The 24,186-nt window shown below is 43.2% G+C and overlaps 1 protein-coding gene across 1 annotated transcript in view; it reads left to right on the plus strand.

Moving 5' to 3' along the window:
• Positions 1 to 24,186, plus strand: part of FAM13A (family with sequence similarity 13 member A) — a 336,606-nt gene that overhangs the window by 300,667 nt on the left and 11,753 nt on the right. The window contains exons 16-22 of the mRNA XM_044913092.1: positions 969 to 1,116; positions 10,477 to 10,687; positions 11,162 to 11,300; positions 12,743 to 12,824; positions 13,611 to 13,831; positions 14,448 to 14,531; positions 22,614 to 22,709. Coding sequence (XP_044769027.1) covers positions 969 to 1,116; positions 10,477 to 10,687; positions 11,162 to 11,300; positions 12,743 to 12,824; positions 13,611 to 13,831; positions 14,448 to 14,531; positions 22,614 to 22,709 — 981 coding nt within the window. The remainder of the gene's footprint in view (positions 1 to 968; positions 1,117 to 10,476; positions 10,688 to 11,161; positions 11,301 to 12,742; positions 12,825 to 13,610; positions 13,832 to 14,447; positions 14,532 to 22,613; positions 22,710 to 24,186) is intronic.

A 24,186-nucleotide genomic window follows, 5' to 3' on the forward strand; every position in this document is an offset into this window, starting at 1 on the left:
GAGAGGGTTTTCCCATCCCCCAGATATCTCAGCCTGGATGTAGGTGCCCCCAACGAGCAAAACCAAGTGTAGCTGAGTATTTAATATTCAGACTAGATGACTTGTAGGAAAACAAGTGACAGTTGGATATTTGTAAGATATAAATTATGCATTGCTGACTTGCCAGTTCTTGTTTTTTTACTTTAAAAAAAAAAAAAAAAAAAGTCCTGCTGCCTGTGTAATTTTGGCTCATTTCCAGAGTCCGTATTCCTTACTGCTAGCCCAGATGAGCCGCCAAACCCCTGTGCTGTTTGAATTTGCGCAACAATGCTTTAATGCCCAGCGCTCCTCCATAAATAGTCTGTCCTCCCCACACTTGGGGCGAAAACAACCACAGGAAATCTGGGACTGTGCAGCTAGCCCCGCTTAATTGATCTAAGCCTGCTGGGGCCAGCAGGAGAGCATTCGTGCACACAGCCTCTGTTCCCGGCCTTGCAGGACTGTTCCCCTAAGGGGCAAAGAAGTCTGCACGCAGGAGACACCGTGTTGCTTCCCCAGCCTTAGCAACAGCAGTAGCTGTTTTTTGTTGGATTAGGATTTTTATTGTAGCAGTAGGATTTTTGTTGTTGTTTACGGTCTGCAGAGCCCTACTCCTTTAAGGAAACACAAACTCCTTCCCCTCCTTCCCGGCCCCAGTCAGTAACCATCAAGACTGTCAGTTACCTGCAATTACCCAGAGCAGCAGCTCCTGGAAATCCTCTTGTCTTTCTCACAGAAGAAAAGTTAAAGAGCACAGATGGATGGTTGCTTTTTGCATGCAAGTGGCCAGCTAGGATCCAGGGGGCATCAAGCTATGATTTTGATTTCTGGGCTGGGTGCATCCACCGCCACAGCTTGGGAGGTTTCATCCAGAAGGAGAGGAATTGCTGCAGACGTTTGTGGGTTTTGGTGAGCAGCAGATATTTGGAGACATTGTGCTGTTATTACAGAGCCCCACAATGAAGATTCAGGAGCATCCCAGCGTACCTGACACCAAACTGCAGAGGACTCAAGATGCTGATGACCAGCAGGAGAGCTTTGTCTCCGAAGTGCCTGAGCTCGACCTGACTGCATTGTGTGATGAGAAGAGCTGGGAAGGTAAGATCCTCTGCTATTTGGATGATTTAATATCAGAAAAGCATATATAAAGTAGCCTAAATGAGAGGCACGTCACCACATGGATGTATGAAAGCGATGGGTGTAGGAGTAACTGCATTTCTAAATGACTGCAAATCCTTTCCCTGGCATAGGAATGTGTCACGTTAAATGTTGCCAGGAGTAATTGCAATCTAAGAAAGAAAATGTGCTTGCCCTCTCTCGTAGCGTCACCTTGCAGCCTTCTTTATTTCTTAAAATCACCAGGAGTGCTGATACGAGTGTGTGTGTGTTTCCCCTCTAGTAGTACCGAGCGGAGTACTGAGCAAGCCGTACCCGCTTAGGACCTCATCTGGGTGTAGCTGCTCTTCCCGCTGCTACATGCCAACCAGCTACCTCCTTCATGAAATCTCCTTCCCATTTTTTCAAGAAAGATGTTTCGGTTTGCTTTGCTTCTTTGTTTTTAATGGACAGAATTTTTTAAAAGCCAGGTTAGCCAGCATAAGGGATTTGCTCCTCAGAGAGAACACCGAATAAAAAGTGCTTCCGAGGGAAAGCCTGCAATAATACAGTGTTTAAGGTTGGTTTTTCTAGAGATTTTTGGCAAAACATTAGGCATGTACTTGTGAGGAAGAAGAGGGTGTCCTCATCTTGTCAAAACTGCATTTCAGGAAGGTGCTTGCTGCGGTGTCATCAGGCTGCTCTTCCTCCCTGATCCCTGTGTCTGCATCCAGACCTATCTCAGTGTGTATCCGAAATGCATGCCCAGCTGCCTGTGTGTGCTGGGTGTGTTTGGAGGCTACAAAGAGGGAGAAATCGTGTGCGTGGTTTCAGAACAACAGCACGACTTAACACAGTGACAGAGAGAATCACAGCTACAAGACATCAGTCCTTTTCCGAACCACCCGGATTTCCTGGTCTTCTCCCCCACCCCTTTTAAACCAAACAGTACTCGTTGTGATAATGAGTTTAGATGAAGGAGCAAAAGACCGTCTAAAGAGACCACAAGGTGAAAAATAGCAATCCCTTTATGCTCCTTGCATCCAGGGCTTGGTGACGTGAAAACAAACTGTTTTTTTATTCTAGTTCTCCCTCTTTGCAATCCAAGAAACATGTTCTAGCCCTTTCCCGTGTAATTAGGCAGTTGGGTCGGAGATTTTCTCAGACCTTCCCAGCTCATGATACGGTCACTAGAAAAAATTGCAGGGTGTTTTGCTTTGTTTTGTTTTTAATTTCAGTGATACATTCCTGGGTAGTGTTTTATTGTTCTTCTTTTGTTTTGTGGACTTTGGAATATTCAGGTGTGTTTTAAATTCACTGAAAACAACACCCCCCCCCCCCCCGCAAAAAAATAAGTCCCGTAGTAGCCACTGTTATCCAAATAAACGAAAAAAGCAGTAGCTAAAACAAGTGCTGTATTTGGGTTTCAGTAATACGGTCTCCACACAGAACTCTAGACAAAAACTAGGATTTTTGGACAGAATTCAAATTAGCCACATTATCTTGGTATATTCAGTAAAGGGGGCAGGGAGATTCATCTAATCCCCCCCTGAAATGGACTCCCGTTTGGTGATTTTTATCTTGGTCAGTCATAAATTTGTGATGTCTTCCAGCATATGTTAAGAGGGCAGTATGAAATTTCCCTCCAGTGTGGTTGGAAGCTAACTTTCCTTAAAACTGTTTTATTACTTAATGTAAAGAACTCTCTTCTAAATATAATAATAATAATAATATGAAGGAACCAACATTTTATGTTATATTGGGAAACAAGATGGAATTTTAAAAAGCTTATGGGGGGGAAATGCAATAGGCTTGGAAATGCTTATTACGTTATCTATGTAATTTATGAAGGGACTTGTGTTAACTTTTGCCAATTACTGCATTACTTCCTGAACTTGCGCATCTTAAAAATCTACATGGATTCATTTCAAGGCCATTTTGATCATTTGGTTACTGCTTTCAGTGGCCACTTTTTTTTTTTTTTTAAGATTTTTTATTTATTTATTTGAGAGAGAGAATGAGATAGAGAGAGAGAGCATGAGAGAGGGGAGGGTCAGAGGGAGAAGCAGACTCCCTGCTGAGCAGGGAGCCCGATGTGGGACTCGATCCCAGGACTCCAGGCTTATGACCTGAGCTGAAGGCAGTCGCTTAACCGACTGAGCCACCCAGGCGCCCTCAGTGGCCATTTTTTATCATATATTTATTTTAAATTTTCACCTTACATTATAACAGTAAGTATAATCAAAATAAAGGAATTGTTGCATAAAGGATAGATGAGATGAGAGCCATAAGTCCAATCACTAAAATATTACCTTTTTTTTTTTATAGCTTCACTAAGAAACACAGAAAATGGTAGCTTTGCAGTAAAGAATCCACTTTGCACTAATTTAAACTGTGAAAGTGAAACCAGGGCAACAAAATATATAAATGGAAGTAATAGTTAATCAAACCTTCTGAGCCAGAATCTGCCTGTAAGTCTCCATTACCAGTCTCAGAGCCACCATGTAGTGTAACCCCCTCTTTTTGGTTTACTGGTCTGTTCCCTGTCCCCACACCTTAGGTCACACTCTCTTTCTCATTACAGAAGCGTAGAATGTCAGGTGAGACGGTACTCAATGAGCAGCCTGCTGGCGCTAGCCTCAGCCTTGGAAGCTCCCATATGGCACTGACGTTCTCAGGCTTCTGGGGCATGTTGTATCAGGGCAACAAAAAAGGAAATGAACCTAATAATTAGATAGAGTGGAACCCTCTCAAAGTGAACACAGGATCAGAGTCTAATCATGCTTGTTGGCAGATACATAATACATGCTTTTTCCTTTTTTTCCTCTCACTCTGTATGTAGCTATGTATTAGGGCACATTTTTTTACCTATCCACATCATATTTTCATTTTATTACTTCCACTCTCCAAAATTAAATGAGTACACAAATCAAATGTACTATTATTTGTTATGTAAAGCCTTTCAGAATTTCATAATCAGAATGTTCCTAATCAGCCAATTCATGTTGATTCAGGGCTACCATTTGTGGAAGTTTAAAGGCTTGAGGTTTAAATACTCAGCTATTCTATTAACATTGTCCTGGTGAAGTTAAGCTTAAAAGAACATTTTTAAAGGACATAAAATACTTTGTATTTCTTATTTATTACTTACTACTTGCCCAAAATAACTTTGGAAATTCTCTAAAAGAATGATGAAGAAGCAAGGGATCGTAAAGACCTTTTGACTGGACACTGCCATTATATAGATAAGAAAGCTGAGGCCAAAAGAAGCAAAATGATGATTCAAGATAACAAAATCTCCTGACTTCCTCTCTGATGCCTCTTTCTCAGCAATGCCAGTTATGTATCCTGGCAGGCAGTGGGCCATAATGGCTAAGGCCAGGCAGCTTTAGCAGCTTTGTGGACAAGTTAGTAAATGTGTTACAGTTTCGGCCTCAGTTTCTCCATCTTTAAATAGGCATAACAGGGGCACCTGGGTGGCTCAGTCAGTTAAGTCTTCAGCTCAGGTCATGATCTCAGGGTCCTGGGATGAGTCCCACATCAGGCTCCCTGCTCAGCACGGAGTCTGCTTCTCCCTCTCCCTCTGCCTCCTCCCCCCTGTTCATGCTCTGTCTCTCTCTCTCTCAAATAAATAAATGTGTTTCTTTTTTTAAGATTTTTATTTATTTGTCAGAGAGAGAGAGCACAAGCAGGGGGAGCAGCAGAGGGAGAGGGAGAAGCAGGCTCCTCACTGAGCAGGGAGCCCGATGTGGGGCTCGATCCCAGGACCCCGGGATCATGACCTGAGCGGAAGGCAGACGCTTAACGACTGAGCCACCCAGGCGTCCCAATAAATGGTTTTTTTTAAAAGATAAAAATAAATAGGCATAACAAAAGATAATAATGAGTGAACAGATATTGTAGTATTCACTTAGTAAGTTTGTTGCAAGGATTAAGTGAGCTAGTATTTGCAAAGTGCTTGGCACAGTACAAGCACCTAACAGGCACTACCTGAGTGTTAGTTGATGTTATTACTGTCTTCCATAAATGTTTCCAAGTATAGTTTCAGGAAAAACCAGCCTAAGTTGGACTTCTTTGAAACCAGAGCCTGGTTCTACTTAATGACAGTGGGTGGCTCTGAACACAGAGAAGGAGTCCATAATTGCTGGGTCCTCCACTGCTGACCAGCGTCCTTGCATGTGTGTGTTTGTGTGTGTGACTCTGGGTTAGGAAATGTCGCATTTGAAAAGACCTCAGCTGGGCCTTTAACAGGGATTCCAGTGCCCTGTCAGATGTGGAAGGAATAGCAGGCAGGCAGGTAGCAGAGTGAATTAGTAACTGATCAAGCATGCAGATACACAGATCAAAGTTGACACAAATGGGGGTATTCTCATTAGTAAAGTCCTCAGCTCCAGCCTGTTCCACACATTTTATTAATGACTTAAACGGAGCAATTAAGGGCCTACTTATTACATTTGCAAATAGAGACAAAGCAGATATATGAAATGTAAGGATTAACCTGGGATTGACAAAGCTGACTACTAAGGTTCCTTCTAAGTCTGAGAGTTTGCAAAATTATTTGAACAATTTAATAGGACTACTACTGTTCTAAGGTTACGTTTTGGAACACTAAGGAAATTTCTGTAATAGGATTTCCCTCCCGGGTGGGGTTTACATCTTCCAGTGTCTGGGATGTGTACATACCTCCTCACACCACCGAGGAGCCACCTTGAAAGACGGTATGACATCGTGCCAGGAAGTAATGATGCTAAATAGCATGTAGTTGGAAATGAGAAGTGCAAAACATCAGCTCCCTTAATTCTGGCAGATTTCTTCAATAAATCATCTTAGTAGCCAGTTTTCTTTGGTATAGCAGATGGATCCAACTGGCTAAGCAGAGAGTAGCTATATCGCAATGACCACATTAATATTACTCAGACCATGTTTCTTCTTCCTTCAGTGAATTTCCTTTATTTCCATGTGTACTGTACTGTCTCAATTGGAACTTCCCCAGGGTCTATTCTTTTCGATTACTTAGGATGAGTACAGCTCTCATCTCTGTGACTTCTGACCTGCTGTGATGTCAGCTGTCCTGATGGATTAATTTTTCATAGAGAGACATGCCATATTTATGTCCAGAGTTCTTTGTGATAGGACACATGACTAAAATCACGGAACTTAAGGAATTCTGGTCTGGATATAAAAACGCATTTCTTGGGGCGCCTGGGTGGCTCAGTCGTTAAGCGTCTGCCTTCGGCTCAGGTCGTGGTCCCAGGGTCCTGGGATTGAGCCCCGCACCGGGCTCCCTGCTCAGCGGGAAGCCTGCTTCTCCCTCTCCCACTCCCCCTGCTTGTGTTCCCTCTCTCGCTGTGTCTCTCTCTGTCAAATAAATAAAATCTTTAAAAAAAAAAAAAAAACCACGCATTTCTTTTATGCGGTGCTTTAAGATGAAAATCTAATTCGAAGCCTCAAATCTTTTCTGTTTTCCCTTTGAATACTTTTCTTGGAATATCTTTGTCCATTTCATTGCTCTAGAATTACTGATTAAAATATAAACTATTTCGGGCGCCTGGGTGGCTCAGTTGGTTAAGCGACTGCCTTCGGCTCAGGTCATGATCCTGGAGTCCCGGGATCGAGTCCCACGTCGGGCTCCCTGCTCAGCGGGGAGTCTGCTTCTCTCTCTGACCCTCCCCCCTCTCATGCTCTCTATCTCATTCTCTCTCTCAAATAAATAAATAAAATCTTTAAAAAATATATATATATATAAACTATTTCTCAGTCTAGGCACTGGGAGTGGTCAATGAATACATCCTCAAAACTGAATCTCTAGGCAGGCAATGCAATTTGCATCCTGTCCTGTACTACACTGTTCTTTTTTGGTTCTTTCTTCTTTATCTAGCTAAGTATCAACTATCAAAACATGAGTAGGCCTTGTATTTTTAGATCATTACAAACTAAAACAGAAGAATATTTGGTGTTACTGATTTAGTTATATTGAACTATATATTATGTGTAATTTTATAAATTATAAGAGCCTTAAATTTTAATTCTGTAGAAAAAAAGGGAAGAGTGAGATCTTGCCCTTTGCAACAACATGGATGGGCCTAGAGGGTATTAAGCTAAGTGAAATTAGTCAGACTGAGAAAGACAAATATCATATGATTTTACTCATGTGGAATTTAAGAAACAAATGAACAAGGGAAAAAAAGAGACAAAAAATGGACTCTTACCTACAAACTGGTGGTTGCCAGAGGAAAGGTCGGGGCTGGGGGCGGGGGGGGGGTGGAGTAGATAATATGGATAAGAGTGCACTTATCTTGATGAGCACTGAGTAATGCAGGGAATTGTTGAATATTATATACCTGAAACTAATATAACACTGTATGTTAATTATATTTCAATAAAGTAAATGAATAAACCCATGGAAACAAAAAAAAGAGAGAGAAGAGAGAAATGCAAGCATTTCATGTTGCATGGGTGAGAAACTTCACTTCTGTTCTACGTGCATACTAATGATGCAACGTAACCTTTTATTTTGTTAACTGAAATTCATAATGGTTTTACATTTGTCAATTTTTAGTGAATTCATTTATGCTAACTATATCCTTTAAGAGAAAATGTCACCCATAAGCTCGAATTGCTTCAGCTGTGTATTTCATATATACTACTGGTGACGTTAAGAAAAGGGCACATTGGATCTTCTTATCAGTCAAGTGAGTGGTCAAGAATGGGTCTGTGTTAACACAAAGGAAATCTGATGAATGGCTCCACAAAGCATCAAACAAGCATAACTCAGTTCCATGATTAGTGTTGTATCGTTAATTCAGGATCACAATACATTTTTTACTGGAGACCTGTTTGGATAATGGTCACAGACACTCTCATTTTGTACACTGAGGCCGCATAATTGAAAACTGAAAGATGAGTTGTGATAGTTTAAAGAGATATTCTGCTAGGTTCAGACAAATTAAAGGATTTCAGGAACTAAGGTAACATCTATTCAAACTAAACTGTGATGAGTAGAAATGTCAAACTAGCCAGCACACCCACGTGCCAATATCAACATCAGACTTTGCTTTGCCTGTGCCCTCTGTCCCCTCCACACCACCTTGGCCTTCCCCACCTTGTTTTGCTCCTTTGCCACTCTGCCATGAGGTTATCACCGGCTGCATCTTAACCCTTTCCCTGCCTGGCTCTATTGATATTAGTCCTTACAGAAAATCACTGCTGTCTTAAGAATTACCACGAAATAAAAAAATACAGTCTGGCTAGTTTCATAGTTCCATTTTCGGTATCTTAACACTACACTTTTCTTATTTCTCTAGGGATTATTTTCCTCTTGCCCTCTTCTTCCCTCACTTCTCATCGATTTTTTTGCTCTTTTATGCCAGGAATTTGGAGCTGCCCGTATCTGAGCCGTGACACTTAGGAGGAGCCTCCTGCAAGCTTTAGTGCAAATGAGGGGACACCTCCTGGTCACCTCCAGTATTAGCCAGATATATCTATCAGAATATTCCCTGCCACTTTTTGAGAGTAGCAGATAAAAAACTGTTTTAACACTGCTTTAATTTTTTAAAAAATAATTTATATTACCATCTGAGTTCCCAGATAACTTCATTCTCTTTAAATTTTGAGAACCTATGGACCTCATTCCACATGAGGTTAATTTTTTTTACATTAATATGCTTATCTCTCCTACTGTGGGATCTTCAAAAATTTCAGATAGCCATCCTTGTGATTAGAGCATCTGACACATACTAAATTGAAGCACTGTCCCTCAAGTCAGGAGATTTCGTTTTCATCCCAACTCTTCTCGTTGATTAGACTTGCTCTTAAATTCTTAGATTAGATTTGCTCTTAAATTCTTTGGGTTTCAATTTCCTTGTCTATAATCTGTTGGATTGAATCCATGGTTCTTAAACCTGAATGCATTTAGGATCACTTGGTCAGCTTTTAAAGTACGCTTGGGGGGGGGCAGGTATCTGGGCCCTCACCTAAATAATCTGTTTAGTTGGGGGGGGTGGTGAGAACCTGTGCATTAGAAGTTATGTGTATCTCCCTTCATGATGCTAACTTGCAGCGGGGTTGAGAAATCACTAAATTAGTTGATATATGAAGTTTCAACCAGCTCTAATGTTCTATGATTATGATACGATCTTTTTATTTTTTTATTTTTATTTTTTTAAAAGATTTTATTTATTTATTTGACAGAGACACAGCGAGAGAGGGAACACAAGCAGGGGAGTGGGAGAGGGAGAAGCAGGCTTCCCGCTGAGCAGGGAGCCCGATGCGGGGCTTGATCCCAGGACCCTGGGATCATGACCTGAGCCAAAGGCAGCTGCTTAACGACTGAGCCACCCAGGCGCCCCTGATACGATCTTTTTAAATAAAATACTGAACAGGCACTTGTGTAAGATAATTTTGTAGATCTGATAAACACTTTGATAGCTGAAGGAACAAATGTTGCTCTAGGAATCCCAGAATTTCAGAGCATGGCCAGATCCCAGCCTTGTGTAAGTCACAGTAATCCATAAGTATACTTAAAGCATACCTTTTTTTTTTTTAAACACAGGGACTGCTACAGATGAAATACCCTACATCATCTGAGATTTATCTTTAATTTTTTTAATGCAGAAAGGAATATATTGAGATGGGTCTTGAAGGAAAGAGAAATAAATATCACCCTATTCACTCCAAAAATGACAAATCAGGATGTTGTGTTCAGTGCGTTTTTTTTCTTAAAGACTATCTAAAATAATTTGTACAGATTTACCCTTTGTAAGGCATCCTTTTTCTTTTTGTTTTTGACTAATTTATGTAAGCATCTTAGGTTAACTGTAGTCTTGAGCAGCTTCTGAAACCTCAAGTGCAGAACATGCATCTTACACATACTAATCCCAACACTAAGCAGAAGCACATGAAGAGCTTACTGAAAGCCCCAAATGGAAGGTGCAAACTCCTAGGTAAATGGGCTCTCGCAAGACAAATGTGTCCCTGGTTGTTTCAGTGAAGGACGTATAGCCCACGATGCCAAATCTCTCTCTCCCTGGCATACATGCTTTTCTTCTCCATAATACCCTCACCCGGAAAAGGTCTTGCCTCTGACCTGCGGGGGAGGTTGGAAGCATACAGCATTTGCTCTCCTTCTTCAAGGCCATTCCTCCAGGCAGGCCTAGTAAATTCTCTTTGGAAAGCAGGTGAGGACTTATCAGATATATTGATGATTCCAGTCGGGGCATAGTGTCCTTCATCGGAACCTTAAATCTGAAACGTGAGGTCGTTCAATGTCTCCTAAATTCAGTGCCTCCTAAGCCATTCAGAAAACTTAGGAAACAATTATGCTTTCCTGAGCAATTTTGACTTCTTCCCCTCCTTATTTTCCAGAACCCCTCCCTACCTTCTCATGGCAGCAGGAGAATGTGGACTCGGATGAAGCGCACCTCTCCCCGCAGGCTGGGTGCCTGATTCGCCAGCTTCTGGATGAAGACAGTGACCCCATGCTCTCTCCTCGGTTCTATGCTTATGGGCAGAGTAGGCAGTACCTGGATGACACAGAAGTGCCTCCTTCTCCCCCAAATTCCCATTCTTTCATGAGGTATGTGTGTGTTGCTGATAAGCAAATGTATTCATCGCCATAACATTAGAAAGAATAGGAATGGTGTTGATGGCTGGCAATTTTTTTTAACTACATTGTAAGTCTGTGGAAGAACATATTGGGAATTCTCCATCCTAGTACACAGGCTCTGTTGTAATTTTTCAGTTGGCCCAACTACATCACTGCATACTGAATTTCCACTAGCACATCCTCTCCAGAGCTATCTAAAATTTAACTCTCAGGTCTGCAGTGCATATTTCAGTCCTACCTTTGCTAATTGTAAATGTGAGTGAGAGAAAGTTAGGCCTATTTGATAGGTGGGACATAGAGAGCTCAGGGTCACAAGATGAATTGGTAGTCCCCTTTCTTTTATATGGGAAGATGGAGACTGTCTGGACCCTCTCCCTCCGTGCCGCATCCCCATCCCCAAGCCCCTCGGCAGGCAGCGAGTGCTCCACCCTGTGCCCCTCACAGGCGCCGGAGCTCCTCTCTCGGGTCCTACGATGACGAGCAGGAGGACCTGACACCTGCCCAGCTCACACGAAGGATTCAGAGCCTTAAAAAGAAGATCCGAAAGTTCGAAGATAGATTTGAAGAGGAGAGGAAGTACAGAGTAAGTGTCTCCTCACAGGGTTGTCCCTATCCGCTCCTGTCCCCTGACAATGCTCACATGCCAGCATATTAGAAACTCAGAGAAGTGATCAAAAGTTAAGGGAGATTTCTGGGGAGCCCCAAAACAAAAAGGCAATAGAAACTGGCTAGTAGGGGCACCTGGGTGGCTCAGTCGTTAAGCGTCTGCCTTCCGCTCAGGTCATGCTGGGATCGAGCCCCGCATTGGGCTCCCTGCTCGGCGGGAAGCCTGCTTCTCCCTCTCCCTCTCCCGCTCCCCCTGCTTGTGTTCCCTCTGTCGCTGTGTCTCTCTCTGTCAAAATAAATAAATAAAATCTTTAAAAAAAAAAAAAAGAAAGAAAGAAACTGGCTAGTAAACCCTGAGATGCCCCAGACATCATGTATCAGCATTTTCCTTGCACAGGGTATTCTTACAAATATGATTGAACATTTTAGTTGACCTCTTACAAACTTAACCTTGTGAAGGAATGGGAAAAATCATTAAATGACTCTTTATTTTGGCTCAAACTTAATTCAAGATTATCTTCTAAAATTTCATTAGTATTTACCTCATTCTGTTCTCAGCTGTATCTTAGCATTGCCCACAAGAGTGGCAGAAAGGCACTTTGCATGGTGATTCCAGTGTAAGATGTATGTCCCCTCTGCTTTCCATTCTGTTAGCTTGACAGCTTAAACCCTACAACTCATGAAAAGGGGCCATGGACTTCACGGAAGTCCAGCATTTTGCCTGTGAGGAATTCTCTGAAAGCATCAAAAATAACCAGATGTAAAGAAAGATAATGGAATTATACTGATGACATTTTCTCTAATTGTTCATGATGAATTTCTTTTTCCGGTGGGACTCAACCTTCTCTTCCTCTTTAAAACAAACTAATCATGGGGCGCCTGGGTGGCTCAGTCAGTTAAGCATCTGCCTTCAGCTCAGGTCATGATCTCATAGGTCATGGGATCGAGCCCCACACTGGGTTCCCCGCTCAGTGGGGAGTCTGCTTGAGATTCTCTTTCCCTGCTCTTTCTCTCCCCCTCCCCCCACTTGCACACATGCATACTCTCTCAAATAAATAAACAAACCTAAAAAAAAGACTTAAAATAGTATAAAACTATGTATTGAAACCACCCAAAACAATAAAATTATTTTCTCTTAAAAGAAACCGGGGGGGCACCTGGGTGGCTCACTCACTGCCTTTGGCTCAGGTCATGAGCCCAGGGTCCTGGGATCGAGCCCCGCGTTGGGCTGCCTGCTCAGTGGAAAGTCTGCTTCTCCCTCTGCCCACCCCCCCTTGTGTTTTCTCTCTCCCTCTCTCTCTTTCTGAAAAAAATAAATCTTACAAAATTAAAAGAAATTAGAACAAACTGATCATCAAACTCATCTTCTTTTTCCTGCCCCAGTTTGCAAACATTTACATTCAATTTTGCTTTTCTCAGCCTTCTCATAGTGACAAAGCAGCCAACCCAGAGGTTCTAAAATGGACAAATGACCTTGCCAAATTCCGGAAACAGCTTAAAGGTGGGTGACATTGTAGACTGATGCCATGGTTTCAGGAAGACAAGCCACCTGCAGGATTCACGATCTCACCACATCCCGAGTGCCCCTGTTGAAATAGTTCAGAAAGACAAGTTCCTTGATGCTGCTTCCCAGCGCTCCCGGTGTAGGGGGACACCTTCCCCATGTCTCACCATGCTCTCCATCACAGGGCAACCCGGATCAGTTAAGATGCAAATGCTGCAGCATTTCCCCATTTCCCTAAATCATGAATTTTTATTTGCTGTGGTGTTAGGAGAAGACCTGTAAGCACGGAGGAATATAAAAAGGATTGGGTCCTTGTCCCTCAAAAAGCATGCTGTCTTTTAGGAGATAGTCATATAAACAACCAAATGGAATACAAAGGGAACATAATGCCAAAATGACGTATGTAAGTTATCTGGAAAAAGGTGGCCAGCAGTTGGGGGTGCTGGATCAGTCAGTCAATGCTGTTAAACAGTAAGGGAGTGGGTATAGAACCATCTGCCACATTCTGAGAACAGCAAACCTGTTGGTGTGGCTAAAGCATGAATGTTACATAGCTAAAGCTTTTTCAGGAATTTGGGTTAGGGAATTATTCCAGATAATCCAAGAAGATGTTAGCATTTTCTCAGGTTTTACATAATAACCCAGGGATTTCGACTACTGTTATAATTAGATACTTTCCAAAAAAAGATGGGGCTAAATGGTTAGTAACACCACAGAAAAACAATTGGGGTTCAGCAGACATCAATTCTCATATGTCACCACCCCCAAATGTTTTCAAACTAGAGTCCAAACTAAAGATATCTGAAGAGGACCTAAGCCCCAGGATGCGGCAGCGAAGCAACACGCTCCCCAAGAGTTTCGGTTCCCAGCTTGAGAAAGAAGACGAGAAGAAGCAAGAGCTCGTCGATAAAACCGTAAAGCCTAGCGTCGAAGCCACGCTGGAATCCATCCAGAGGAAGCTCCAGGAGAAGCGGGCAGAAAGCAGCCGTCCTGAGGACATTAAGGTGTGGGGATTCAGTGGTGGCCCCAAGCCAACTGCTAGTCAATATGGTGGCAACACAGGGCCCGACACATGGGTCCCGGTGGGAAGAGGGACGCGGCAACGTCTGCTCAGACCTCCCACGCCCTGGTCTCCCACACGCTTAGATGTCTAGAGAAGCAGATGGAACAGCCTGAGAGTGTTTTCAGTGCTAGTACTTTGGTTTATGAGGACACATTGAAAGCAGAACACTTTCATTTGGAGATCGCAGAAAGAACTCGTGCAGGTTAACAGACGGTTTGATGACTCTAGAGTAGAAGGATTGTAGATGAACCTTTGGGGCTGTAGTCCTGGCTTGGGCCATTCAGCTAAGCCCCATGTGCCTCGCAGCCCCACTTACCTCATCCTGCCTTTGCGGCCGCGTGGGACACAGAGTTGATGGCGACTCTGCTGTGCTAGCTCTTTCACTGGCAGAAAGCCGAGACGAGCTGACTCCTAAGCGAGCTCTGAATAGAGCCCGGAGGAACGACTGTAGGAGGATGCTTTTTAACCTTACTTGAGGAAATTTGTCTACAAAAAGAAGTAGGAGTGCTCGTAAATGTTTCCCCACCTTTCATTTTTCTCTCCTTGTGTTTATTCAGGATATGACCAAAGACCAGATTGCCAACGAGAAGGTGGCTCTGCAGAAAGCTCTGTTATATTACGAAAGCATTCACGGCCGGCCGGTATGTGAATGTACTGGGTTTCCTGATTGGGGTCAACTGTGTGGCTTTAGAAATGAATCTTCTGTGTTCGGTATTTGACATATGAGTTTTCCTGACGTTTAGGAGATGCCTACAAATTTTCAGCAGACCCAGGCTTTCTGGAGGCTAAACTGAGGAGAGACTTAAGCTGTGGAACAGATGCTGGATTTGAGTTCCAAAGAAACATGAGTTTGCAGCTAACATTTAGTCACTACTGTCCTGCTTCAGGGGGACAGTGGTGGAGGGGGTGTAGATTACAGATGCGTGCACAAAGCCCTAGAGACTCCTCCGTCCCTAGGTCTGCCCCCATACGCTGTCACTGGCTTGAGGCATTCTTGTCCTTAAAATGAAGGTGTTAAACTAGTATGATTTGCCCTAAAATTCAGTCTCTCTTCAATGTAGCCGCGGCCAGTGTTTATCTGTAGAGAAGTTCCAGCCCCCATCCTAAACCAAAAGTGTGAGGAATCCAAAATAGGACTTGCCTTTTCATAGCAACAGGAAGCATCGAAAGCGATTTGTTACTCAGCAAATCGTGGTTATTGCGTGTTTGTCAATAGTCTTGGGGGGGTGGGGGGTGGACAGTGGCACGAGAGGCTTCTGCTCTATTCCTTGAGAAACTCGTAATCAGATACTTGTCAGTTACTCTCAGTGACCTTCTGTGGAGAGTGTTGTCTAGAATCCAACAAAACAAGTTCTTAAGAGCAGCTATAAAGGAGCGTGAAGTTTATATTCACAGAAGGATTTGTATACAGCCAAAATGCAGAGGTCTCTCTTCCAGTCACAGGCACGGCTATATAATGGAGATGGTATTTTCATGTAAAATACACTCTTTTGAATAAAGAAGGTCCCAGAAGAATGCACTAGACTTTAAGATCTGTGAGGGCAGGAATTTTGTTGACCTAAGGGGCACCTGATCCTTGGCATCTAGCACAAAGACCTGACACATACCATGTGCCCAATAAACTGTCTGTAGAATGCATCCTCCATGGTATTTTTGGTTCTGAATTTATCAGGTTTAAATTAAAAAAAAAAAAAAAAAAAAGGCTGGAGCTGCTGATGATTGATTTTACTGGCCTGTCCCTAAAGCGGAAAAGTACTGGTGCTCTGGGATAATGGTCATGTTTCAGGCCAAGTTGTGTTTTGGATTTTTTAAAGGCATTGAACCAAATAGTAAAGGCACTGGAGCTCAAATATATTGTGAAACTTGTCCTTTTCTCCTGGAGGATTCAGAACTTGCAGAAGTAGAACTGAACTCCTTCTAGCAGAGAGAAGGCCCTTCTCCACTGTCAACTCAGCGCCTTTTAAGTATAGATCTCCTCATGGCCACCAGGCAGGTGCGGAAGGAGGGGGGGAGTTGTGTGCTTTCCTTCTCAGCATTTCTTCTTTTTCTCATGTGGGTTCACATCTGACATTGATGGACTCCTTTAAGGACTCCTTTGCCTGAGGCCCCACGATCTCTCAGCTGCTTTCTAGGACCAACCTTTACGGCCAGTTTGGGGGCCCGGATGCCGGGTATTTGTTGCTCAAAGTTGGACACAGAGCCTCTCATTCTGCCTGGGCTGAAGGGATGGGCAGGGACTTGGGTCCGCAATCCTAGATTCAGATCCCAGCCCTACTGAGACCAGCCCTGGAGCTTTGGGCTACGGAGGTAGGAGTCCAGGGCTTTGATTATACCGTCCATAGCTATCCGTTCTAGGTTGTCATGGAGACCAACGGGCAGTTCAGACACGCGCAGACACATTTACCTGTGGGCTGTCTGGCACTGAGGAAGTGGGCTGGCTGGCTTGGCAGGTGGCTCAGGGGGTGCCCAGTCAATGATGTTGTCACTTCTGCTACAGGTATATGTTCTGCTGTCTGCAGCCTACTTCTTATTAAGCGATGAACTCAGGAGAGAGAACGCACCTTGTTTTAGCTCTCTTATCATTAGGAATATGAAATCTTAGTTCTTGGCCCTGCTCTATTATTTCCTTTCCTCTCAGTGTTCTTTTAGATGTTGGAAGAACACCTTTCTGGGTCTGCATTCTAGCATCTCATCGGGCAGGGAACAAGTTCTCTAGAACTTTGAGTGGCATTCGTTGCTGGTTCGTGGTTAGACTCTCTGCCTCTCTGGAACTTGATGCTCCAGCCTCCTCAGGAAAAGCAGAGTTCATTTGATATCTGGCCAGTGTGAAAAATCAAAGAGTAAACTTTTCATTCTTAGGTCTGTGGTGTTGCCATGGACCCTGAACTGTAAATACCATTTGGGCAACACTCTTTTGTTTGTTTATTTGTTTGTTTTTAGAAAAGCAGGTGCTCAAAGCTCATGGGTTTTTGCTGAATCTTCAGATTCTGATTTGAAAGGACAATGAGCGACTGACTGTCAGAATCGCAGGCCAAAGCCGTTGTGTGCGGCTCTTGTACATTTTTTAAACAAGACGTTTTGCTTTAACAGGGCACTCCACAGAGTGACACGTGAATGAAAAATAAAACGCACTCATTTACACAGGGGCACATAAATCCCTACTAATTATTAAGAAAGCACGTCCTTTCAACATTTAAAGAACTCATCGAAAGATAATCACAGAAAGTACAGCACACAACTGCAGGTCACCATATTACAGACCACTCCTTGATGAGAGCGTAGAAGGAATGGGTTGCTTGCTCAGAGCTTCTGGTTTCTTCCTGAGTCTCTTCCTCATCAGGATATTTTCATGTTATGTTTTAATATCTTGGGAACTAACGTGACACTGAACACATTCTGTTCAAATTTAAATGCAAACTCTGAAGCCTTAAATAAATACTGCCCTTTGGCTCTCTGCTATTTGGGATGATCTGATCTTTGCCCAGTCTATTATTTTTACCTGATAATAAAGAGGAGAGAGTAACCTCTTTCTGAGTCGATGGGCCAAGATGCAGTCGTTATAAGAATCCATCTCATTTGTCTTCTCCTGCTAGTAGTTTTATGACTCAGGAGTACCCCTCCACACGCAAACTCAAACCACTTGTTTTGCTAAGAAGATTTTGAGGCTGTATAATTTCTTGTCTGCCTGTGGCATAATTTCTCACAAAATGGTGCTTCCATGCTACTGTTTATAGCTAGAGGTCTTGTGAACTCAACGTAGGCAGAGCTCTGTGCTTGGAAGGCAGAATTCTCTACATTAAGAAGACAACGTGGTCAGACCCTATTAGAAGAAAATGCTTCATTGTGACATTTCTAGTATGTCTTCACTGTGTTAAGATCCTACTTTACTTCATGTCTTATTTGTGAATGGAAAGAAAACTGAACTGGGAGTCCGTGAACCTGGGCTCTTGACCCAAATCTGTTGCCTGGGGCAAATCATTACCCTCTCCAGGGCTTTGTTTCATCGTATGAAAAAATAAGGCTTTTCTAGCTCTGATATTCCAGGGTTCTAATTCTATCTTTATCTTCACATTAAAAGGATCAGTCATTTTCTCTTTCACCTGTGTGGCACTGTCCAGGTAACAGAGTCCGGATGGGTGTTGCTGTAAGGAAGTTTTATTCGAGGCTAAGACAAAAACCCTCACAAAAGATAAAGACAGGCAAATGCGGTTGTCTAATTGGTCCTTTGTAATTTGTGTCCAAGACTTTCCTCTATTTAAATGTGGATTAATTATTGGCTGGTGTTCCCTTGGTACCTGGAAATATTATCTGAGACTTTACAGAGCAACCAAATAGCATAGTAAGAGATCAGTCGTTGAAGATTTCTTTAATCAAAAACAAAAACCGGGGCGCCTGGGTGGCTCAGTCAGTTAAGCGTCCGACTCTTGATTTCTGCTCAGGTCATGATCTTAGGGTCCTGGGATTGAGGCCCACTTTGGGCTCCATGCTCAGCGTGGAGTCTACTTGAGATTCTGTCTCTCCCTCTCTCCCTTCCCCCACTTGTGTGTTCTCTCTAGATAGATAGATAGATAAAATCTTTTTAAAAAAAAAAAAAGCAAAGGCAGAATGGGAGGTGCTGCCTTCACCCTTTACATGTTTGCATCTAGGTTTTTATGTTGTTCTGACTTGTGTGCAAAAATACATCTTGGTGGGCGCCTGGGTGGCTCAGTTGGTTAAGCGACTGCCTTCAGCTCAGGTCATGATCCTGGAGTCCCTGGATCGAGTCCCGCATCGGGCTCTCTGCTCGGCAGGGAGCCTGCTTCTCCCTCTGACCCTCCCCCCTCTCATGTGCTCTCTCTCTCTCTCTCTCATTCTTTCTGTCTCAAATAAATAAATAAAATCTTTAAAAAAAAAAAATACATCTTAGTAATAACCCTATTCCCACACACTGGAAAACCATTCAGAGCTACCACCTGAATGAAAATTTAGTAAAGGTTTGAGGGAAAAGGAGTGAAAGTGTAATAGAAAATACAATGTATTACATGCTTGGCCTAAAGTCATTTCCAAGCAACTATAGATCATAAAAGATTTTCTAATATGAATTCTGCAGTTTACCAATCAGGAAATCGAGGCTCAGAGAATTTTACTGGCTCATTCAAAGGCCTGTTTTCCATCAGTAACAGAATCTCCGAGCAGCCCGATGACTCAAGAATAAGAGACAGCAGCTTCCAAACAGTTTTCCCATGGTCCATTTAATATCAGCTCACCCTTTTTTTTAACAGTTCAGCCAAGGCCCCGCTTTGTTTATGGAACTATTGGTTAGATTTTGGCTCTACTAACAAATCCAGTTCTGATAATTGCATGTGATGTGGTTTTATGATGAGTGAAAGTTGTATCAACTTTTAGTATCACCAAGCCTTTGGCTTCAGATATATATCATGAAAATAATTATGGTGTAAATCAAGTAGTGTTAATTCTTTCCACCCCTCAGACTTAAAGATCTTTAATATTCCTGGTGTTTAGACACTTCTATCAAATGCCAGTGTTAACTTTGGTGGAATTATGATGGGTTTAGCTCTCCAGAGTCAGAAACTGGACTTTATCAAATCACTCACAGGTGATTAGTTCCTGAGGATCATCAATTTAAAACATGAGCAATTCGTAGAAAATCTAAATATCAGTGTCATAAGCCAAAGAATTAAACCAAGGATCCTCTTCATCTGCTCCAACTAGAAAATTTCAACAAAGAATTAGAGAGGAAACTGACTTCTGTCAAATTTGCCACATCTGGCTGGTTTTACTAGCAAAGTCTCCTTCTAAAATTCAGACTCTCCTTTTACAACCCAAAAATGTTTCTGCCAAGCAACAAATAATAGGATGTGAGTCCACAGTGGGGAAATGCTAGCTCCTTATTATTTTTTTCGTATGCCTTTTGGTCACTAAACTATCAGTTGTTTATCTTGCACAATAATATTTCACCACATGTCATGTGTTGACAATTAGGATGTGCCTTAACCTCATCTGCAACACATTTAATGGATACATCTTGTATTTAAAAAGGTATTCCATGTGTTCCAGTCCTGAATTTTATCATTTCACACGTGAGATTGTACAAGCCACTCCTTTTCTACTCCTCAGACTTACCTGCGGCTGTTGTTGAACTCTTGTTGAAGTATAACCTAAATACAGAAAGAAGAGCAAATTGTAAATATGTATCTTGATGCACTTTCACAAAGTAAACGAGTCCAGGTAACTAGCATCTAGACCAAGAAATAAATGTTGCCAGTCCTCCAGAAGCCCTGCTCCTTGTCCCCTTCCAGTTAATACCATGACCTCCACTCCATGAGGGAAAACCATTATCTTGACTCTAAAGCTGTAAATTCTCTTTGCTTATTTCTGAACTTACCTAAGTGGAATCTTACAGTACATATTCTGTAGTGTCTGGCTTATTTTACTTGGCTGTCTTTTTGTGAGATTAATTTATGATGTCGCCTGTAGCTGTGGCCCATTCATCCTCATTGCTGTGCAGTATTCAGTTTGGGCAACATACCCGTTCTGTTGCCGGGCATATGGGCAGTTTCCAGTTTGTGGTTGTTACAGGTGGTGCTGCTGCGAACATTATTCGGTGTGTCTTTTGGTGAACTAGCGGCCATACTTGGTTGTTGTTTTTTTATACTTAAGAGCGGAACTGAGGAGTCACATGCTCAGCTTTAGTTGGACAACTGCCAAATTGTTGTCCAGAGTGTTCCACAAGCAGCAGTGAAAGAGAGTTCCAGTTCTTCAGCATTCTTGCTGACACTTGACATGATCTGTTGTCTCATGTTAGCCTTTGCAGTAGGCGTGTCTAGTAGTAACACCTGTGGTTTGATCCTCAGTCTTTCTGACATAAAATAATTCCTGTGTTCCCTTTCATTTTGGACAGTCATCTTCTATGAAATACCAGTTTTAAAACTCCTTTTGATATGGTAGCTAGCCATAGGAAAATGCCATCTGCCTTTCAATATTGTGACATTCGGGAGAAATAGAGAAGATTATTATTATTGCTGTTCATAGAAAATAAGTCCACAAGATGTTTCTGCATAATGGCAGTATCCTATCCTGGCACGTGAAGTTCGTCCAAAGATCACTTGTTGACCACTTTGAGAAAGGCAAATATAAAAGGTTACAAAGGAATAATCCATTCGTGCATAACCCACAGTTGTCTGCAAAGTTGAAGTCCCAACAGGCCCATAATACCATTTGCCCTTCCTTACGTCTGTAACTCTTGCCTTATGTGCCCAGTGGAAATAAAGTGCAGAAGACAAACCGCAAACTTGAAACAAAGACTCTTCATCTCTTTTGGCATTTAAGTAAAGAAGGGAAATGTGTGCATACCTATACACTTTGCATACATGTTTATGTTTGAAATATCCTCTCACTTCGCAGATACTATGGAATGTTTCCGTTATGTTAGGCACTGAAATAGTTTCCAGGGATACAAAAACACATACTCCTGCTCTCAAGGAGCTTACAGTCTTGAAGAGGAGACAGATGTGCCAACAAATAGTTACTATAGAGTATAAAATGTGTCATCTACTGGGGCTGCTATAACAAAATACCATACACAAGGGCCTTATAAACAACAGACATTTATTTGTCACAGTTCTGGAGGCTGGAAGTCCAAGATCAAGGCTCTGATGGACTCAGTGTCTGGTGAGGGCCCTTTCCTGGTTCCCAGACAGCCATTTTCTTACTGTCCTCACATGGCAGAAGGGGCCAGGGAGCTCTCTGGGGTAGTGCCCTTCTATAAGAGCACTACTCCTATTCATGAGGGCTCCACCCCCATGACCTAATCACCTCCCAAAGCCCCCACTGCCTGATAACATCACATGGGGAACCAGGTTGGAGTGGATTCACACATTCCATCGCCAGCAAAGCATGTGTGAAGTTACGTAGTATACACAGGTTGCAGTGGGTGACACAGAGGTGTGTGAGCAGGTCTCTCAGAGTGGGGGATGTTGGAAGAAGTCTGCACGGGGGGAGGTGGCTCATGATCTGCAATCTTCCAAACCAAGGAGCAGAGAGGAGGCCGTTCCAGGGCATACGGAACTAGGCAAAGAGGTATGAGACAACCTGGTTTATCTCTGGAGCTTGAGGTATGACAGGAAGAAGAGGCAGCAGATGATGAAGGGCTTCTAGTACAATCCCAGGGAGTTGGGCCTGATTCCTCCCCCCTGCCTGTAGACGCAGTCCTTTCTACGTCTGTGAGCATTCTGCCAGATTTTAAGGCACTGGACATGAGTCCGTCCATGCAGTCTATCAGCAGATGTTTCTCGAAAACCTACTGTTTGCCAAAATCTTATCCTTAAAAACAAAACAATTTCATGGGGGAGAAAGACTTGTTTAAAAAAAAAAAAATCTGATTACAGAGCTGCACAGTATTATCACAGAAATACATGCTTTCTTCTCTCCTGGATCTGGAAAATAGGAAATCACTTTGGATAGTTTTAAACAGGGAACCAGTCATGGTCATAGCTTTGATTTAAGAAAAGCAATCCTGCTGATGGAGTGATTCCCAAAGATCTGCCGTTGAAGTAGATATTTTAAACATTCACTGGCTAGCTACTACTATCAGCTTAAATAAGTTTTGCAAGAATGGCGAGAGTGGAGTTGAATCATCTGTATTTCCTCCAGGCCCAGAGCATGCTTGAGCAGCTGATAGCGGGACAGGGGCAGCTTCTTAGCCCTGATGCTCTTGTTTTCAGGTGACCAAGAATGAACGTCAGGTAATGAAGCCACTGTATGACAGATACCGGCTGGTCAAGCAGATCCTGTCCCGAGCCAACACCATACCCATCATCGTGAGTACAGTGCCTTTCTGCGGTTGACCGCCTGTGGGATGGGCCCTGGCGCTATTCACAGAGCCCTGCCCTGCCTTCTCACTGAGGAGTAGTCTGTAATATTTGAACCTGTCATGAATCTATGGCTCATAAGCTTGGGGAATGAAGAATGTATCAAAGACTTCTGAGACTACAGTTGCCTCAAATGAGCAAATCTGAAGCAGCTGGAGTTTTGTATCCGCCCCTCTGACTTGTGCTGGGCTCGCTGCCCCACCCTTTCCTCAGGAGACCGAGCACCAGCACCCCGGGGCTGTGTTTTCTCCAGGCCCCTCCAGGCCAGAGGCCCGTCTGGTCCCAAGTCTTCTCTCTCCCTCCAAGAGACGGATAGCCGCAGTGGGAATCCCATCCAGGAAGAGATCCTCTAAGGAGCTCCAGAGAGCCGCCTCTCTTTGGAGGCTATCGAGAAGCTAAGGTGGAAGAAAAGGGAGGAGGCTAGTGTCTGTGGGGCTGCTGTCAGTGGCCACTGTCATCTGACTGACACATAGCTGCTTCTGGCCTCTGAATTTTGATTTTGTCCAGAGTAGGGGCCAGCAGCTTGCCTGCAGGCGCTGGCCAACTCGCCCTCCTCCCGTACTCCAGTATTTCCACCCAGCTTGTGAGTGAGCCTTACTGCCCTCTCACCTCCTGGGGGAGCCTTTGCCTCTGGCCCAGTGCTGTCCTCTCTGGGAGCGCTGGGGGCTTTCTCTGCTAACTTTCAAACTTTCTAATAAACAGACACAGCCTTGCTTTTATGTTGTTATTAAGGTGCATGTCATCTTAGCTGCTGCTCTTCGGTTCCTGCGTTAAATCTCCCTGTTTGTTTGTTTCTTTTCTTTTTTAAAAAAAATTTTCTTTTGGGGGCACCTGGGTGGCTCAGTCAGTTAAGCATCTGCCTTCGGCTCAGGTCATGATCCCCGGGTCCTGGGATGGAACCCTGCCTCAGGTTCCCTGCTCAGAGGGAGTCTGCTTCTCCCTCTCCCTCTGCAGCTCCCTCTGCTGTTCCCCTGCTTGTGCTCTCTCACTCTCTCAAATAAATAGATAAAATCTTAAAAAAAAAAAGAGTTTCTTTTTAAGCAATCTCTACACCTAACATGAGGCTCAAACTCACAACCCCGAGATCAAGAGTTGCAAGCTCCAATGACGGAGCCAGCCAGGCGCCCCTCCTTGTTTATTTCTAAGATATGATCTTTGTATTTCTTTTAACAGTGTATCTGTCCCTCAGAGTGAGGGAGGTTCCAGACTTCAGGCAGGTGTGTTAGAAGAAAGCAACTTCTCTAGAAATTTTTCACAGAATAAATTAGTAAACTAACCAAGGAAAGGATTCAATCTAAGCAATCCTTTCCTTCTCCAGTTATGAGCTCCAAGTGCCCCTCAATAAGTGTTCCTAAATAAGGAGAATGTACAGCAGGGAGGCCACGCAACCTCTGAATCCCCTGAGGAGCTTATGGTGTTATGCTTG

Source organism: Neomonachus schauinslandi, chromosome 2 (genome assembly GCF_002201575.2).
Source record: "Neomonachus schauinslandi chromosome 2, ASM220157v2, whole genome shotgun sequence".
NCBI lineage: Eukaryota > Metazoa > Chordata > Mammalia > Carnivora > Phocidae > Neomonachus > Neomonachus schauinslandi.